General features: G+C 46.7%; 1 protein-coding gene across 2 annotated transcripts in view; it reads left to right on the forward strand.

The window, feature by feature from the left end:
- Positions 1–424: 424 nt before the first annotated feature.
- The window catches only part of SOBP (sine oculis binding protein homolog), a 94,130-nt gene continuing 75,546 nt past the window's right edge, over positions 425–19,008 (forward strand). For both annotated transcript variants that reach the window (XM_032185052.1, XM_032185053.1), the window contains exons 1-3: positions 425–578; positions 9,412–9,550; positions 11,386–11,571. In XM_032185052.1, the coding sequence (XP_032040943.1) occupies positions 483–578; positions 9,412–9,550; positions 11,386–11,571 (421 nt within the window). In that variant the 5' untranslated portion in view covers positions 425–482. The remainder of the gene's footprint in view (positions 579–9,411; positions 9,551–11,385; positions 11,572–19,008) is intronic.

Genomic DNA, 19,008 nt, shown 5'->3' on the forward strand with positions numbered 1-19,008 from the left:
CTCTCCCCTCTCCCATTCGGTGCACGCAAGCCCCGCCTGCCTCCGCCGTGCCGAGCCCAGCCTCCCTCCCTCCCCTCCCCTCCCCTCCTCCTCTCCCCTCCTTCCTCCCCTCTCTCCCTCCCTCCCTCCTTCCCTTCCCTTCCCCTCCTTCCCCTCCCCTCCCCGCGGCCGCCACAGCCTGGCTGGGCGCTCCCGATGCAGGCCGGCGGCGAGGCAGAAGATGGCTGACTCGCCGGGCCACCCGCCCGCGACCCCCGCCCGCCCGCCGCGCTCCCCCCGGGCTTCCTCCTCCTCCTCCTCTTCTTCTTCCTCCTCCTCCTCCTCCTCCTCCTCCTCTTGCTGCCGCCGCCACTGAGAGCCGCCCCCCCCCCCCCTCCCCTTCTTTTCCCTTTTACACCCCCCCCCCCCCCCCCCAAAGCCCCTCCCGGCCCCCCCAGAGCACCAGCAGCCATTTCATCTCCGGCACCAAGTAGGCGCAAAAAATGGCAGAAATGGAGAAAGAAGGGAGACCGCCCGAAAATAAAAGGAGCAGGAAGCCGGCGCACCCGGTCAAGCGGGAGATCAACGAGGAGATGAAGGTAAAGGTGACCGGGATGGGGAAGGGGGAAAAGGAAAAGCAAAAGGGGGGTGCCCGGCCCCCTGCACCCCCCCCCACACCTCTCTCTCTGCTCTCCGCCGTGCATGGAAATGGAATAAGAAAGGATCTCTTGTCATTTTATTTTTTTATTTTTTTATTTTTTTATTTATTTTTTTTTCCGTAGGATGCACTGAATGTGTCTCAACTCCGCCTCCTGGGCTGAAAACAGAGACGAATTCACAGGCTGCAAATCCTGTTCATTGACCAGCTTTGATTTATTTATTTAAAAAAAAACAAAAACAAAAACAAAAACAAAAAAAAACACAACAACTCTCCCTCATTGGGCTTTTAAGCTCCTTGGGTGCCAGTCATCACCCCCCTTTTTTTTTTTTTTTCCTCCCCCCCCACCCCATAACCATCCCCTCAGGTAGCGGGGGAAGCCCCTAAAGTTAGGAAAGAAGGGGCCCTCCTTGAAACCCCGCTTTTCTCCCCCTTTTTCAGTAGCCAGCTGCAACTGTGTAATTAAATTGTCAAAGTGAAACGCTGCGGGCTGAGCCGCGCATCTCCCGTGCACTTGGGCACGGAGACCCCCTTCCTCCCCTCCTGCCTCCTCCCCACCCGGCGGAGGGCAGCTGGAGGGTGGCAGCCCTAGGGTCTGGTTTTTGGCAGCCCGTTTGGGGGTCCCAGGGCTGTCCTGTTCACGAGGAAGCGCTGCCAACCCAGCTGTGCTCAGCGGCAGCGCTTGAGGCGGCCGCTCCAGATGTTAGGATGGCTGCGATTGCACTAAACCACATTTCGGGGTTTCTTTTATCAGGAGGTCACTGCTCCAGGCTTAACCTGTCCTATTATTATTTTATTTTATGTTATTCTGCGCCTGTTTTTCCATGCCTGTGCCACCTCCGTGTTTGTTTTGCGTCGCTGATTCCCCAAAGTTGGGAAAGGTGCATTGCGAGACTTGAGGCGAACTTGTTGTTCAATGCGCGTGTGAAGTGATTAAAGCAGCCTTAAGCCTGGCTCTGGGATGAGGCTGCTGTCATTTAATCCGAATATGTCATTTATTAAAAGACTGGTCGTAAGTGGAGGTCTGCCTGGAAAACACCACACGGTCGCGTAGTGTGTATACTATATGGGCGAGTGTATCGACATGCATGATGGCTAGTGAAAATATCGTTGCTTTCCGGAGCGCCCATCTCCCCCTGTAAAATGAAGCAGGAATGCACCATCCCCTCCCCTTCCCCTCCTCTGCACAACACTGGTGTCGGAGCAGTGTCCTTTGCTGCTGGAGGCAGGCAGCCTTGCTCGTGCTGCCCGTGCGCCCGGGCTGGAGATGTGGACGGGAGCAGGAGCGGTGCTGCGAACAAAACAAGGCGCCGCTGCCCTGCGTGGCCGTGGCAGCTCTTTGGAAACAAACCGGGCGAGTTTCAAGCCCTGAGGAGCCTTGTTGTGCTTTGCGAGGTGTATGGCACAGCCTGTTTTTGGGGCTGGGTACGGGCGCCGGGGAGCGAGAGTCGGTGCTGTCGTGGTCCTGCGTGGTGGTGAGGGCTGCGGAGGGCTGCAGCACGGGGCACTGGCCCCTCGGAACATGGCTTAATGCGATCTATACGGATTGCAGCTTTTAAGTTTCATAGGTTCTAGGATTACAAATTAGCTAATTTTAATCAAAACATGTGAAATGTTATCCTGGCTGGATATAAAGGCTGACTGTGCTGGATCCTCTGGGTTTGTTTTGTTTACTTTGGCTGCAGGCACACTCAGCGGTTTGGGAGATAGTTGTTCTTCTACAGTATAACAGATGTTTGTCTGAAAGGGTGAGGAAGAAACAAAAACAACATTGTGTGAAGGAGAAAAATTACACAATTTTAAACTAATGCTTTGGTATTAAGCACTGGCGTTAGCCTTCGTGTAGAGAATTTCTCTTTTTTAATCATTGGTAGCTGCTTAAGGCTATAGACCTCAAGATTTCAACCGAGTTAGTAATTAAAGGCAGATAGAAACAGCCTTTTGAACCAGTCGGGTCTCTGGTGGAGGGTGAGACAGCCGATGGCAGACCCCCCTGCAAAACGCAGGCCACCTTACAGTGTAAACGCTGCTATTATGCTGGGAGACGGCATTTTTAGTAGGACACTTGGCTGCTCTAATCCTAGAAGGAAAGGGGGGTGAGGGGGACAGCCGTACAGATTTCTGGCTCGTCGAGAAAGTTAAAATCCTGCACTTTCTATTTCCTGATGAGTTAAGATGTCTGGTTGCTGTTGGTAAACCCGAGGAGTACAATAATGTAACAAATTGGTGGCATTGTGCAAAATGTGTGCAGCAAAATGACACAGGGAACACAATGTGCCCTTGTGTAGGTTCGTATCTGTAACGTTCAAACAGCCTGGCTGTTTCCCTTCATCTGAACTGCTTTCATCTGGACCAGTGTAAAATAAGCTCTGGTAAGTAATCACGGCAGAGCAGAAAGAAAGGAATGTATACAGCAATAGACAGCCTAAGCTGTAAAAACTGTAACCTGAGTATCAGCAGCAGATCAGATATCAAGGCTTTAAGGTAGGGGAAATGAAAGAGATGAAGGGGAGGAAAAGACGAGAGAGGGAATGGAAAAGTCAGCCTGGAAAGTGAAGGAGAAGTAGGAGGGCCCCCTCAGGGAAATTTGGCTCAGGGATTAGGGAATTTTATCATGGTGTACAGTGACCTACTCAGGTTTCAGCCCACGTTGGATCGAATTGCCTCCCTTTGCTAGCAGAAAGAAAAAGGGCTGGTGTAGATGTGATTTTTTTTTTTTTTTTTCCCTTCGGGTAATAAAAAGGCCATTGGTACAAGTGTCTATTTTAAGTACAGCAAATGCGAGGCGCTATGAATGAGCAATAAAATTACCTCATCACGGAGACTTCCCTCAAGATTTGCTGTTCGATATAGTCGGGTATTTACTCAAGAAGTATCGCACAGCCCAACTGCTCGCGCCTGGTCTATGCCAGCAGTGGTGCCACCGCTCGCTTGGGACGCGGCCGGGCGTTCGCGGTGCTCGCTGCTGCCTTGTGCCAGAGATTGAGTTACGTTTTTGTTATCACTACCCGAATGTACACGATGGTTATAAGAAATTTTAATTTGATACATTGTTGTGTGCGAAAAGTACATGACTCTGCACAGTTTTCTGATATTACGTTTCAATGAAAAATATATTTGGGGCAACTGGTTTTGTTTCTTTGTGACCTTCAGTGACAGCCTTTCTTTTTTTTTCTCATGTATTTTTTTTATTTAGTCCCCATTCCTTCTTGGGATTATGCTTTCCACTCCCCCTGCCCAGAGGCAGCCTTGCTCATTGCACACTTTGGAAGGAGAGCAGAGTAGCTCTGAAATTCAGTTGTGTCATTCCTCACGTGCTGGTGAATACCAGGACGCCCAATAGACCCAAAGCCAGCAGAATCGGGGAAGCTGGCCCTATTTCAAAACTAACGTATTTTTTTTACGGTTTTATTGATGAAAGTGCTCTTGGAGGCTTTCACATCCCTCCCTGAACCTATTCCTGTGCTTCACCCCGCTGCCAGGCAGCAGTGCTGCTCGAGGGCAGCGGCCGGGTGTGCCGAAATCCCATGAAAAGCGCTGGGGTCGCTTGGAGATGTCGCAGCAAGTGGGTTGTACGGGAAGTTCCCCTGAACAAACAAGACAGTGCCTCCACATGTTCAGAGTCTCTTGTCAGCTGAAAAGCCGTCATTTCCCAGGGCTGCTCCGTGCGCCCAAGGAGTTTACCATCTATAAATATTCTCAATAACGAATCCGGATCTAAAATTGGGCTCCATTCCTGATGCCTAGAAGCTTAAGGCAGCCCCATCTGTTACAGTTTAATAGTAAACTCATCGGAAGATATTTCAGTTTAGCGGTCTAATATTCCCCGTTTGGCGTTGAGAAGCACTACCGTCAGGATTAGGAAAGCGGTGGGACAGGCACGGCCGCGCCGCGCTCGCCGCGAGCCAGAGAGCTGCGGACGCTAAAGAGATTTCAAGGAAACTCCTCCCTTCTCTCCTGAAAAGCGAAAAAACGCTCTCGTGAAAAGTGGAAAAGCAGACAGGGTGTATCAGCTGTGGTGTTTTGGGATCCCGGGGCGGGTTTTTCTGCAGTGCCCTCTGTGGGCCGGCTGTGGAGGGGAGATGCGCTGCCGGCCTACCTGTGAGGGCTTCCCCGCCCGCCTAGTAGGGCACAGGGAATTAAAACATCCCCAAAATAGTCTTGTTGTTAGCACAGGGGTCTAACCATATTGTTCAACATGGCGACAGCATAAGCACGCAAAAAAAATACCACAGAGTGGAGGTTGCCCCGTGAGCGCGGGCACATTTTTATTCCCTCAGTGCGGTGAGGGCGGGGAGCGGATCTGTGGGGCTCCGCACCTGGCGGGGCTGTGCGTGCAGGGAAATGGAAGGGAGCCACCGCGCTTCCTCCGAAATCTGAAATAAACATTCGGCAGTAAAACCTAGAAGAAAATGAGTCTGACAGACTCGCTCCTCTGCGTGCTTCCTGCCTCTGCCTTTGCCAGGCCTGGGGCTGCGAGGCCAGGCCTTGCCCCCTGTGGATAGGGTTCGTGAAGAAGGAAAGGCAAGGGCTGCGGGGTGGAAAGAGAAGCAAGGGTTAGCTTCACAGCCTATTAATTAGTGAAAATTTGGGAAAATGATGCATTGCGACGTAAAAAAAAATCGAGCCGTAGGTGTACTGTTACGACGAAACGAATGGTAAAGCGGAAACGAGTGTGATTATATTTTTACTGCCTCACATATAAGTCAGCCTCGCGAAGGAGAGAAACCACAGCCTGGCAAGTCAGTGCACTCTTCTTCGCCTTTCCCGTGAATAGGAAGCAAATTCAAGTCAAAATAAGGAGTATAATGGTCGGTTAGCTAGCCTGGCTCTTCCAAAGGGGAGGGCATTTCTGCACGTACAAGAATGGAGAGCTCATACAGCTAAAACATGCAAATTACACATTGTCCCGCGGGAGGGATAAGTGGTTTGGGACCTGGTAGGGGGCAGAAAGCGCTGTCGGTGAGGAAAGGGGCTTGGCGTGTGACCTCCTGGCAGGGTATTGTGAGGCTCAGTGCTGTCGTTTTCCTGGGAAACCTGTGAATCTGGGCTGCCGGGTTCCAGCCGAGCAGTGTGGTGGCTGAGCGGGCATTTGGGGATGATAGGTGAGGTTTTTCCTGGGATGCTGGTTGTTTGTGGCATTTCAGCCCTCTGGCAGGGATGTAGAGCTGTGTTGGCAGTCTCTGTCCTGCAAACCCTCCACGTCCTTTCGGGGAGTGGGTCTGTGTTTGGGCTAGCTTGGTGCCTTTGCTGTCCTGGTGCTGCAGAAGCTTGGAATCGCAGCTCCAGGCACATCCTGCATCCTGTCACCCATGCTTGTCTTCACATCTCGTTCGGCCTGGGTTTGGCAAGTCCATCTCCATCGCCTCTCACTTGAGCTGGTTCCTCTCTAGCATGCTTCATCACTGCTTCTTTCAGCTCTCCTGCTCCAATGTCAGGTCCCACATTCTTGCTTTCCTCAAGCGCCGTGGTTACAATCATCACCCTTCCTTTCACCAAGCCTTTGAAGCTTGTACATCTTTCAGTGAGCTTCAGCTCTGCAGGTGCAGGTTGTGTGTTGATCGTCTTGCTCCCTTTCCTTCACTTTACCAACAACTGAGCCTCCCCCCCCCCGCATTCATACAGAGAAAAATTGTCTCGCCTCATTGTTTGTATTTTGATTATTGCCATCGCACCACAATGGTCTTTACACATCCCCCTCGTTATTGTATCTTGAATCTGCTTAGGCTGGGCCTACCAGTGATAAGGAAAGAAGAGAGAAAGTACGGAAACAGTGAAATGATGGTGGTCAGCTTCAGGGCAGGAGCCTCAATGAGCACTTGACCTGTGCGACCATCATCTAGATGTCAGACATCACTGTGGATGGGTATTTTAATCCGGAGTCTGAAGGAAGGTGATACTGTAGCTCTGTGGATGCTTGTTTATGCATGGGAGTCAGTGTGGAAAAAAAAAAATCCCACATTTCTCAGCTTTGACCATCGGCTTGTTAAGGATGCGATCATCTTCCTGGTTCTGTATGTACAGAGTGCTCTGTAATGGAGCCCCGGTGTTAGCCACTGAGAGAACAGTATTAAGAGTGATAACCATCATTGTAATAGGTAAGACAAACTATGAAGGAGAGTGGCTTAACTTTTTTTTTTTTTTTAATTCAAGCATCCTTGTGGAGAAATCACTGTGTGAGAAAGATACTTACTACTGTTACTGCTGATACGTGACCTCATTATACTCTCATTGAAGTTAATAGCAAAGACCCTGCTAATTTCTTTATTTTGTACGAGTCAAGTCTCTATTATGACTAATTTCAAAATCAAATGTATTTCTTCTCATTATGACTGTTCATTTCTGTGCATCACTCAACATGAACAGTAAAATGAGCCTTGAAAGGTTCTAAAGCTTTGTGCCACCGCAAGCCCAACAATCCCTGTGACGAGGCTCTGAAGAGGGACAGCAGCTTGTTGCAGGAAAGAATAAACATACACAGCCTCGCTTACATATTCCTTGACAAGTAATTAAAAATTATTCATTGCCGGAGTTGATCAACAGTGCAAATAAAACACAAAGCATCCGCAGGAGGCAAATTTAGAGCTACTCAGTTAATTGGGCTGCATGGAGTCTAAGTCAGGCTGCCTTTTGTCAATTGGCCTACACCTTGCTGGATTAATCTCCAGGGCCACGTCTCCACAGCTGAAACGTGGCAGAGCAAGGGAAGGTGGCGGAGCTTTCCTTTGGGACTTCGCGGATCCCCTCTGCTCATTTTGGGTGGGCTGCGCTGGCCAGCTTTCACTTGCTGTCTCCGGGTTGTTTCAGTGCTGGATTCCCATGGGGTTATTGCATCAGGATTTTCAGCACTGAGAGAGGAGAAGTCATCTCAAAAACAAAAATAAATAAACAAGAAACCCTTTAGAAAAAAAAATCATGAATATTTCTGGTGTTATTTAAAACGCTCACAGACCAGCAGCATTGACGTGAGAATTTAAATGTGTATTTTAGAAATGGGGATAGGTATTAGCCACGTTACACTGCAGTGTGCTCTTTGTTGCAAACTGCTGTGGTCTTATAGTTCAGACGCAACAGGCTGGCATAGCTGTAATGCTGAAACTGGGTGCAGGTGTGGAGCGGTGCGATGTCTGCTGGCAATTTGGGGCTGCACAAAGGAGCCACAGAATGGAGCCTTCCAGCAGGAGGTCAAGTGAAAGGGGAAAAACTGGGAAACTCGATGCTCTTTGGGGTTATTGTTTTGGATTTCCTTTTCTTGGAAGGTGTATTTGTAGCACAGTGGCACAGGTGATACTCCTGGTAGAGTATAAATTGCCCGTGTGTATTGCTTGTAGCTGCTGTACCAGGGTGACAGCAACCCCTCTGCAATCCCGTGTGATCAACGAGCCGGCAGCAGCGTGGCTCGGATGGTCCGGGGCAGGGTGCCTGCTGCAGCTTGGGATTCGGAAGCAATTCGGATCTGATTAATTTTATTTCTTTATTTAAAGGACTCGAGGATCGCTGTGTTTCTATCATTAGGCTCGCTCCCACTCAAAACCTAAGCTGGTGCTGTTGGTAGAGAAGATGTAGCAACCTGTGGGTTTGGCACACGGCATGTGTTTTGGATGGGTGTTGTGTTCTGCTTTTTTCTCTGCCGATAGCTGGGCTCACAGGAAGATTGCTAGTCAGGATCGTTATTCGGATGTCAGGATTTTACGGTAAAATCAAGTTTGGAATTTGTTTTAAAGTAATAATAATAATAAAAACACAGAGAGACCGAACTGAAAGACTTTGTTTGTGGCTCTTTCGTTTCATTTTTCATTTGTCATGTTCCTTCAAACTGACCTTTGCAGTGACGATAATTCATTAGCCAGTTTCCCCCAGGAGTTTCCTAAACCCATAAGCCGTGCCTCCGTGGTACCATCCAGTTTCACAAAGCTTCATTGCCTGGCTGCAGGGCTCTTGACTTACTCCACTAAATCTCCTGGTCCGGTAATGAGCATTTTCCACAGAAATATTTTTGACACATGACCTGGAGGACATGTTTTTTAGTGAAGTTTGAGAGTTATGACAGTCGCATTCTGTATTTTGCATTTCCACACAAACATAAAACGCAAGCACGCTGCTGCTTGGAAATTGTTTTGAAAATAAAGATGGCAAAGCAGAAAAAGGGTTTTCTTAAACAAACGTAAGAGATTTTTATGTGAGATGCTGTGGTAAAATGCCTTCATGGTAAAGAGTTTTTAAGTGCCTTCAATATACAGGGGTTTATAACTCTGAGGAAAAATGTCTTCGCTGCGATTTTATTTCACTTGCTTCACGTGCATCTCTCCAGGAACTGTAATTGTGTCGGTGACCTACTCCAGCTGAAAAGGCTGTAGCGCAGTGAGATTGATTAACTGCTGCCTGAAAAAATCGTCGTTTTCTGTTACTCATATCTTACATTTCTGCTGCAGTCTTAAATATTTTATGGTAACACAGACACATTTTTGTGACGAATGTATGGTGAAGCATTTCTGACATTGAATGCCAGAGCAGGAAAGCATAAATAACTCTCCTTTTCATTTTCTTTAAATTACAGATGTATGAGTCTTTGTCATAATTACATGTGCCAGTCTGAGATTTAAACGCATTACACTTTATACACTTGACTTGTGAAATGCACATTAGTCTTTGAGGAGGTGGGACAAACCTGACACTTCCTCGTGTAGCAAAGATACCGTTCGATTTATGTAGTCCTCCCTTCATTCCAGATGGTTATTGATTACATAAATAAGTAGGTGATTTTTCTCTTTCAGAACTTCGCAGAAAACACTATGAATGAGCTCCTTGGCTGGTATGGTTATGATAAGGTTGAACTGAAAGATGGAGAAGATATTGAATTCAGGAACTACTCTGCAGATGGGGAAAGCCGCCAGCACATTTCTGTTCTCAAAGGTAATGAGATTTAATGTTTCTGTGTCCACGCAAAGAAGGATTAATACCTCAACCTGTCTGAGTTGGCGGGGACTAGGAAGCATGCTCCGCTGCTTGCTTTGTGGTTGATTTAAATAAAAATACCTGCGAGTGCCTCCTAGTAAGAGGAAGCCAATAGGGTACAGGGAAAATCACTTAACAAAATTGCTGTTGGTAGGCACTTAGTAACACATCTTCACAAATAATGCCTTTTGTGAGTCAGCTGAAAGTCAAGTTCCTACAGTACCAATAAACTGCTCGCCACTGGAAAAAGAGAGAGCGTTTTCATAGCGGTGTGGATTTAAGGAAACCCTTTTGCTTTCAAAACAAAGGCTTTTGGCTCAAGGCTTTCTAAAATCCCAAAAGGTTTCGAGCTGGGATATTCACAACTCATGCAAGAAACATCCTGAACATTCATAAAAGGCTTCTCGGCGATGTTTGTAATATGCTGTGTTCTGCAAGTACTTTACAAGTTCTCAAGGGGTGGAGGTTTTTTTTTTTGGGATACTGCTGGATCTTCACATGATGTAATAGGAAATTACTCGCCGTGCAAATGATGGGATTCAGCCTGGTTTCTGAGCAGTTCACTTGCAGCCTTCTGACTGCTCAGCCCCAGCAGGTAGGTAGGGTCAGCAGGAAAAGGGGTATAGGACATTGCTGGATCCTGGCTTTCCCAGCAAGGGTTTCGCAGAGGTGGGGTAGAGAGAGAAAACTGCAGAAGCATTGAGGCTCTGGTGGCAAGCAGCAGCATTGTACTCACTGAGTGTTGCAGTGAGGACTGATACCAGAGAGACCAGCTCTGAAGAAGAAATGGCTAGAAAAAAAGTGGAAAAACTAGAGGTAAGGTGAACCAATAACTGTGTTAAAAATGAACGCTTGCAGCTTGTTAGTTGTGTAGCAGTGACATTAGTGATCAATATTTATATTTCACTGAGAATGCAGTATCGTTAAGCCACCTTTGAAGAAACTTATTTCTGTGTAGTAATGGGATTCATTTATTTATGTTTTCCTAAACAGATCTTCTACTGAATGCTTTGTGGCTCCAGTCTATGCCTAATGAAATCTGTAACGTCCTTTTTTTTCTATAGGCACATGATACAAATCATATGTTTTATGTACCAAACAAAGATGTCGAATACCTGTGCCAGGTAGAGATTTTTGATGTATGCAGTCTGTGGGAGAGAAAAAAGTGTGTTTCTTTTTCTGAGTGATGGGAGGAGAGAGAACGAGAACAGTTAAGTCCTGCCCCATAGCTACCTGAGGTGCATTAGAGAAATTCCTACAAATGCAAATCCAGAAGTGCTTTGGGATTAAAGAATTAGAATCGTGACTGTCATCATTGCATGCACACTTTGCTCTGATTTCAATATTTTGTTCCTCTATTTAAATCCTTTCCGCTACTTACTACTCATTGTATTATTGAGACAAGAAGTAGGAATTCTTTTATTTTTCAGTTTATGCTTCTTGCACTGGTGAAGCCCCCAGCATGCTGAGTGTGATCAAGGTGAAAACAGTGCATGTAAAGGGCAGGAATATGGAATCATTTATTAAATAGGACAGGCTAGAGAGATATACAACAAAATAATCCCACTTTTTCTTTTAATATAGTTGTTTTTAGTTTGACTTTGATTTAAAGAAAGGGAACATTTTTGAGGAATAGCTGAAAGTACTCATTTGTTAAAGGGGAAAGTAACTGTATTTTTTGTGCACCCTTCTTGTACTAGGGTAAGTAATGTAATGAGCAGGTTGGTGAAAGTATCAAAGCATCTAAGAAATATATTTGTCATACTGTACAATGTGTTCTTTGTGTTTTACAGAAAATTCTTTGCCAAAACCAAAATTACCCGAGGACAGTGTTATTTCACCGTACAATATAAACACAAGCTACCCAGGGCTTGCCACAGGAAATGGACTTTCAGACTCACCAGCAGGGTCAAAGGATCACGGGAATGTACCTATTATTGTCCCATTAATTCCGCCACCTTTCATAAAGCCACCAGCAGGTAAATCCTCACGAACGTTTAAAAATGATGCCTGTCATTGACACGTGTCCTGAGATTGCTAGGATGTGACTTATCTGTAAGAGTGCTTTAATAACCGCTCACAGGGAACTTTAAGACAGGGTGGGGGAGTGACTTTCTTTGTGAATATTCCTTAAAAACTTCTGCAAATTCAATGTCAACAGGCTCTTCTGCTGCTTGGGACACCCCACAAGCTGGATTATACTCCCGCAGCACTTGAGCAACATTTGCTTTTTAAAAAAATGATATTGTTTTGATGAATAAAGCCTTTTAAGTAAATTAATGAAAGGTGATTAAATTAAAAATAGGCTCCAGGAGGGAAACAGTGAAAGAGACAAAGCCATCAAATCAATATCGTGTCTTTATATCAGGTTAACAAGCTCATCCTGGGAAAACTGTCTCCTGATTCTCATTGAAATCCCTGACCATTGTCTCCCGAGGGTTTAATGCGATCTTGACTCTACCCAGGAGACCACAGCGAAACGTTTTACATTTTCATTAGATTTGTATCAGGAGTGATTTCATAACATGCCATTCCTCGGAGTTTATGTGAAAAATGATTTATTCCACTCCGCGTGCTGCTTACCATAATCCGTGCGAGTAACTCGTAGAGCTCCGCTAGGGCGATGAATTGCGGTGTTATTGTTTGCTGTCCTACACGGTGCGCTAACGGGTGAGTGTAGGTAGCAGCAGGCTCGGGCCTGCTTCTGCAGAAGTCCCTGGGTGTCACCTGGGTGCTTGTGGGTGACCAAGGTGACCCGTGGTGCCTCCTGAAGATGCGAGCCTGCTGCACGCAGGGCAGCAGCCTGGTTACAGAGTCCCCACCAGCCTCGAGGATGCTCCTGCAGAGGTAGAGCAGCTCGTAGGGGCAGGTCCCACGGGTTGGTGGTCGCCTCTGCCCTTCACTGCACTTCCTGAAGGTAACCATAAAATCCTGGTCGGTCCAACAGACGGTTTGCCCGTCGATAGCGGTGTGACAGATAGAGTGGCCCCTCCCAAATTATTTGTATGCCATTGAGTTTTTTCTCCAAAGAAGTATCCTAATATGCCATGAGTAATTTTCAGATGTTACCCAATATGCGCTCCGTGCCAAAGACTTTTCATCTATTTTATACGGTATTTGCTAATTACCAAAGCTATTTGGGCCCATTCCTGCAGCCCTTACGCAGCTAAAGATCTCGGGCCATATGGGCTGGATCCTCAGCTGTTGTTGATTTGGCCCTAAAGCTTTAATCAAGGGCTTGTGTCGTCCCAAGCTATTTTCTCCTCCAATCTGAGTCATGAATGAATCCAGAATGCTGAATTTGTGGGACATGAACACAAGGCTATAACATGCATTGTGCAAACTGCCACAGCGACTGGATTTTTATGACATCAAACAAGCAGGAGGAGATGGAACGATGAAGTAGAAAAACAAATTACTGCAACAGTAGTTAAGTGGGCACAGGGGAACCTTGGCCAACTCCACTGCCTTCTGTTCTTTGCCTCTCCACCTACTGCGTGTGGTCCTGCGTTCAGATGTCCCCGTAAAGGTAGTACACAGACAGGGCTTTTCATGAAGTATTTGCCATCTTTAGGTTTTTACTTCATTAGTTCATAATGAAAATCAATGTTGTACTCTCTTAAAGGATATGAAATGCACGATCTCTGCCTCCTCTGACTTTTATCGCGTGATCAGTAATGAGCACTAGATTACCACGACTTCTGAGCAGATGAACATATTTATCTCACCTTTGGCTCAGAGAGCAAAGTTTGGGAGGGCTGGAGAGGGAGGAGAACCACAACCTCCGTGGGATTTGCAATAGGCACACGTAGTAATTGCTGTGTTTTATCTTCGGGCGTAGGAGCCCTAGTCATGATCACCCCAAAGAGCCCGCAGTGAAGCGCAAGGCAAGAAGCAACGGGTCAACACAAGTAGAAAAGGGAGTACAAAGGAGCCACGAGAGCCAGCGTGCGAGGCAGTGGTCTTGGCGCCGCACTTTGACACCGTTTCGTGGGCACTGCATCAAAGCAGAGAACTTCAGAGTGATGCAAAGCCAGGCAAGGGTAACTGGGGGGATGTTTTCTCGGAGCCCCTCGCGAGCGTGGGGGCAACCTGGGGAGCAGCACAAAGGTACTTACTTGATAGACGGGCAGAACTTTTGGATGTTGAATAGGGAAAAAGTCAACAAAGTTTAATTCTAGCTCAAAAGAGTCTGCCCACAAATGGAAATGATATCTAAATCATGAACCTGAAGGACATGATGCTGTGGTCTGCTGTTACCAAGCAGAGAATATGGAGTGAACGCTCAAGGAAAAAAATATTAAGACTTTAATTCTTGCTATATTGATCTGGAACTGAAGGGTCAGAACCCATAACAAAGTGTCAGAGAGGCAGGCTGAGGCACTCACTTGGACAGCAGAGCAATGGTCTGGAGAGGATATGCAGATCCAAAAAACAGCCACAAGGAGTTATTAGTTGAATAATTCTTGCAGGTAAGATTCTGTAGAGGTGAGAGGGAGAAAAGAAAGAACAGAGCACCGGGGATGCTCACAGGAGCCTGAAGGGAGCAATGAGACAGATACTCTGTAAGGTGCACACATGGAGCAATTGCAGAGGTAGAAAAAGCACAGGGTAAAGACATATCTTTCCAAGGAGGCAGGTATAATTCCTAATATCAGAGAGCTACCAGCTCAAGGAGGAGGAGGAAGGAGTCCTGGTCATGAACTACGTCTAGGAAGCAGTCACTGAAGATTTCAGTAGATTAGGTCTTACCTGAGTGTGCTAAAAAACTTCAACCAGTCTCCTATCTACACTTGCATTTTAAAAGAAGAGGCTAAAACTGTGAATAGTTAACAAAATAACCCTTTTCCCTCTCATTCTTATTTTATGATTTTTTTTGTTGTTGTTTTGAAAACCAGATCATATACAGTCCCGGAAAGCATTAGGCTCCCACCTGACCAAATACAAATGGCTCCGACAGAGGGGCTCTCTCCTTGCCGTACCCTACGATGACACCCAAAAAAGGCTGAGGTAAACACCTGGGCCCTGTGTGGTGCACGGGCCATCTACAGGCCTGAGGGATCTTCAGGCTTCGTCTGGAGTACAGCTGGGCAGGCTGTGTGATTGCAGTGTTCAGTACCAACCGTCCCAGCGTTTGTTCTGCAGCCATTAGCAGCAGAGAGGAAATTTGGGAGGGCGCCGGTGACTCTGCCCTTCCACTCAGACGAGCGTGGGCATCTGTTGCTGCATGGGATGCAGGATGGCTGAGATCTGGGCTTCTCGGTTTTAGAAGAATGCAGAAGAAGAATGCAAAAAGTTCTTTAAAGGCAGGCGAGAGCATGCTCCCTCCCTCCTTCCCCCAACACCTGCTGCAGGCTGCAGTGTCTCCGCTTCCCTGATCCTCTGGAACTGCTCTGGAGCAGCATGCTGTAAATTGCATCAATATTTAAATCGTGTTGGAGGGCTCTAAAAGCATAAAAGATTTTTAAATGGCAGTTAGCAGGGCAGTAAAGCTGGATCCCACAATTATCTGTCTGAATTCACCATGGAATTGGTTCCACGACTGCATTACCAAGAAGGCTGATTCCAGGCAGAACCCAGTGGCAGTTTCCCTTAAATAAAGACCACATTATCAGGCCTAATTAAGCCTATATATTGAGGTGACTTTCATTTTACTGCACTCTGCGTCCCGCTTCAGTATTTTCCAAATCTTATTGCAGTTGCTGAACAGTTTTACAATTCCTTTAACTGTGGCTTTAGTGCTCTGATAAAGGCTGCCACAACAAACCTGAGTCACTGCCCTTCAAATACTTGCTTTGGTTTGGGTTTGAAAAATCATCTAATTTACACCGCTCGTAGGGTTATTAGTGCTTGTGTTTTAAAATGCCAATGGTTGCCCATCAGCCTGCTTCTTCTAGCCCGTTGTTGATGTCTTTTGCTCTCTGTGGAGGGCTGAGTGTTTCCCTTGTGCTAAAGAGAAAATCACAAAGTCCACATATGCCCTTTAATAGCATATATTAGAAACGCACAGGGAGTTCCCCCTCCATTAGCTGAAATAGGTGCTTTTTTCTTTGCATGCTTAAAACCTGCCTAAACGCCAGCTTTTATTTGTGGTGGGCATTCAGCTCTTGCTGAGCTACGCTTGAGAATACGCCTCAACACGGGCATGGTAAACATAGGCAAGGCACAGCTCCCCCAAATGAGTTTTTGAAAAGAGCTGGGACGCTTGACTTTCTTGGCAGAGCACTGAACTTGAGGAGCCTGGTCTTTAAAAGGAAACGCACTATGGACCCCATGAGGTATTGCCATGGCTGTGGCAGCAAGAGGCTTTCTGTTGTAAGCCCTGTTTTTTAATCTTCCTCTCAGAATTACGTTTTCCAAGGTACTTTTTGTACCTTGAGTGTGTCACACGCCCCGTCTATATCGAGGAGCAGTGCTTAACAAAGGTTTCTGCAGAAACGTTGCACACATTTTGTTTGTTCGCTTTTTAAGTTTAATCAGATAAAGTTTTGGATATAGGAAAAAGTATGGAAGTGGTGCTTCTACTTTGCTTGGGCACATCTGCCTCAGGAAGTGCTTGGAGGTGACAAAATCTGAACACGTGCTGCTTGGTTGTCTTCAGTGGAAAGCCAGAGTGCCAACCAGGTAACTCAGGATTAACCAGTATGAAATCCTGACTGGTCCCAGTGGGAACCAGAAAGGCTTGCCGTTGATGCTGCAAATGTCAAGTTAAGATCTCATGTCTTTAGGTCTTTTTTCATTAGAAAGCATGAATGAAAAGAGCTATAAAATGTAAAGATGTGTGCTGGGGGATTGGGCGTAGTTCCCAGCATGGGGCTGAGGGGCTGTTCTGGTGGATTCCTTCAGCTTCCTCCCCCCCTAAAAAACTGGGATCCAAACTGCCAGCGTGAGGGGGTGGGATGCATGAAAGAGGAAACACAGGGTTAAAAATAAATAGATAAACAAACAAATAAGCAAGCAGTAGTGGTGAGGCCTGGCTGCTGATAGCCGTGGTGGCAGGAAACTCGCATGCCAGGAAGAGTCGGGCCGTGGGGAGACACGCAGGAGGATGGGCTGCCAGAATATCTTCTGGATCAGGTCACAGCCCCAGCCCCAGCCAAGGCACAGGTTCCTTTCCAAGGCATGGGCTCGCCTGGTCTGGAGGATGTACCCTTTGAGATCTCTGTCCCTGACCCTGCGTCCTCATCATCCTCCTCCTGCTCAACATCACCGTCGCAGTACTGCAGGTGGGCACCTCCAGGAGTAATTTTTTCTCCTTGCCAGAACAATCGAGCATCTCCTTGCTGAATTTCTTGCAAGGAAATGTGGAAAGTAAGATTCTGGAGCACCTGTCCAGGGATCACCGTAATCTTCAGGATTAGAGCTGTGACTGCATTTAGCTTTGTCTGGATTCACGAAGCCAAAGTTGCAAATGCCTATCAGCGAGTTCAAAACAGCATTAGCAGAATGTTGCAGCCTCAAAGTTAGTAAACTGATCGGGGTTTAACTCCAGAACTGTAGGGATTTTAGGATCATCCTGCTAAGCACTCTAGGCCACGCTGGTTTGCCTAGATAAAGGGGCAGAGCTATACGTGATGGATTTGCTCTATTGTGCTCGCTGCCTTCCTTCCCTTCTCCCCACCTCTCCGAATTACGGTTCCGTATAAGATCGATTAGTCTAAACTGCTGCTCGTTGGTCTTAGAGGAACAATTTTCTGCAGCTCCCTCACACTGGTTTGAAAGGAGAAAAAAAAAAAAAAAAACACCAACAAACCAAACATTCTGCTTAATTAAGACCTAAAGAGGCGGTGCAAACTTTTGATGATTAATTGGAGCATGCTTTAGAGTGATGCATATTTAGTTATTATAATGTGATAATTTTATCTTGTTATACAAACTGCTCCCTTTGGGAACATGATTTAACACTGCAAACACACCGTGTTTATTGCATTGTTCATTATGAAAAATGCAGGAGCAAAAAGCCACAAGGAGATGTATCTGAACAGTATCTGTGCAGGGGGTGCAGGGAGTACTCCTTCCACCTGTAGTGACACAACCCGGGGGCAGAGAAAACACGGTACTGGAGCTCCCACAATAGCTCTTCCTATGAGGAGTGGCTGCAAATTCAGGTCTTGTGCTACGTGTGGAAGGAATACGCCTTCCTATTGCCTGATGCAGCTGCAGGAAGCAGCCGTGGGGATGTTCTGCTGAAAACTCAACATCATTATTCAGTGTTGCTGTGACAGCTCCCCTTGGTCTTGCCTGTAGGAGTACCCGTGCTGCCTCTCACAGGTGGGACAAAGCTGAGAACGTGCTCAGCTTCATCAGCAGAGGGGATCCAGCGAGAGCTCACGTGATGGACATGGGCATGCAGTCAGGGTGAACTCATGTTACTCAAGAGGATATATTGGAGATACGCAAGAATAAATGAGTATCAGAACCGTACAGAACGGTTTGGTTGGAAGGGACCTTAAAGCCCACCCATTTCCAACCCCCTGCCATGGGCTGGGACACCTCCCACCAGCCCAGGTTGCCCAGGGCCTTGTCCAACCAGAAGGCTTCAGAAGAAAGATTCAGGATGCGGTCTTGGAAGTGGTTTTTAAAGATTTGGACTGAGGAGACCAAGGTCTGTGAAAAAGTGAGAGGAAACTTATCTTGAATGGAAATTTTGCATTACTGCTTTCGGATTATTCCAGTTTGTGTTTAGGAAGACTGCAATTAAAGCACCACCCTTTGGCTTTCCTTATTTCACACAATCTTAATGGATTTTTTGAAAGTTATTGCTTCCCGCTGCTGTGGTTTGTAGTGGTAGAAATACATGGGCTATTAATTTTCTGTTAATGTCGCAGTCCTCTTTTTCAGTCACTGGGCTTAATACATTGTTTTGAAACATCCTGCAAGTATTTGCACAGCTTCTGCTCAGATATATGTAAATACTGTCAAGAAGGAAAGCACACTATCAGGTTTGGACCTTTATTGTCCCCAGCTGTTGTCCACATACCCTGCTGCTCAAGCCATGGTGCCTGGCTCTGCACCTATCCCTAGGTAGCTTCTCTTAAAGATGAAAGAAAGGAGTTGGTTTTAGAGCAAAGTCCCCTTCTCCCAGGGCTGCACGCAGCTCTTGCTGACGATCCATAGGGAACTAGATATTGGATATTCTCCTTTTTCACCTGCTGAATTCTGAATTGCATTACGAGGAGATGCAGTTGCATCAAAAATTTAGTTGGCCAAACCTACACCTGAGAGGGCAGATGTGACTTAGATGTGATACATCAGCGTGCTCTTCCAGGGAAGGCGTGCCAGGACCCCTCAGCGTGCAGGTAAATCTCTTGTAGCAGCGTTCCTGAGCCTTACAAATGGAAGAGGCATCTACTTTTATTATTACTGTTACTGTTAAAGGGACGATATTGCATGTGACAATTTTTTAATGACTTGGG

The sequence above is a fragment of the Aythya fuligula genome, chromosome 3 (assembly GCF_009819795.1).
Source record: "Aythya fuligula isolate bAytFul2 chromosome 3, bAytFul2.pri, whole genome shotgun sequence".
Taxonomy (NCBI): domain Eukaryota; kingdom Metazoa; phylum Chordata; class Aves; order Anseriformes; family Anatidae; genus Aythya; species Aythya fuligula.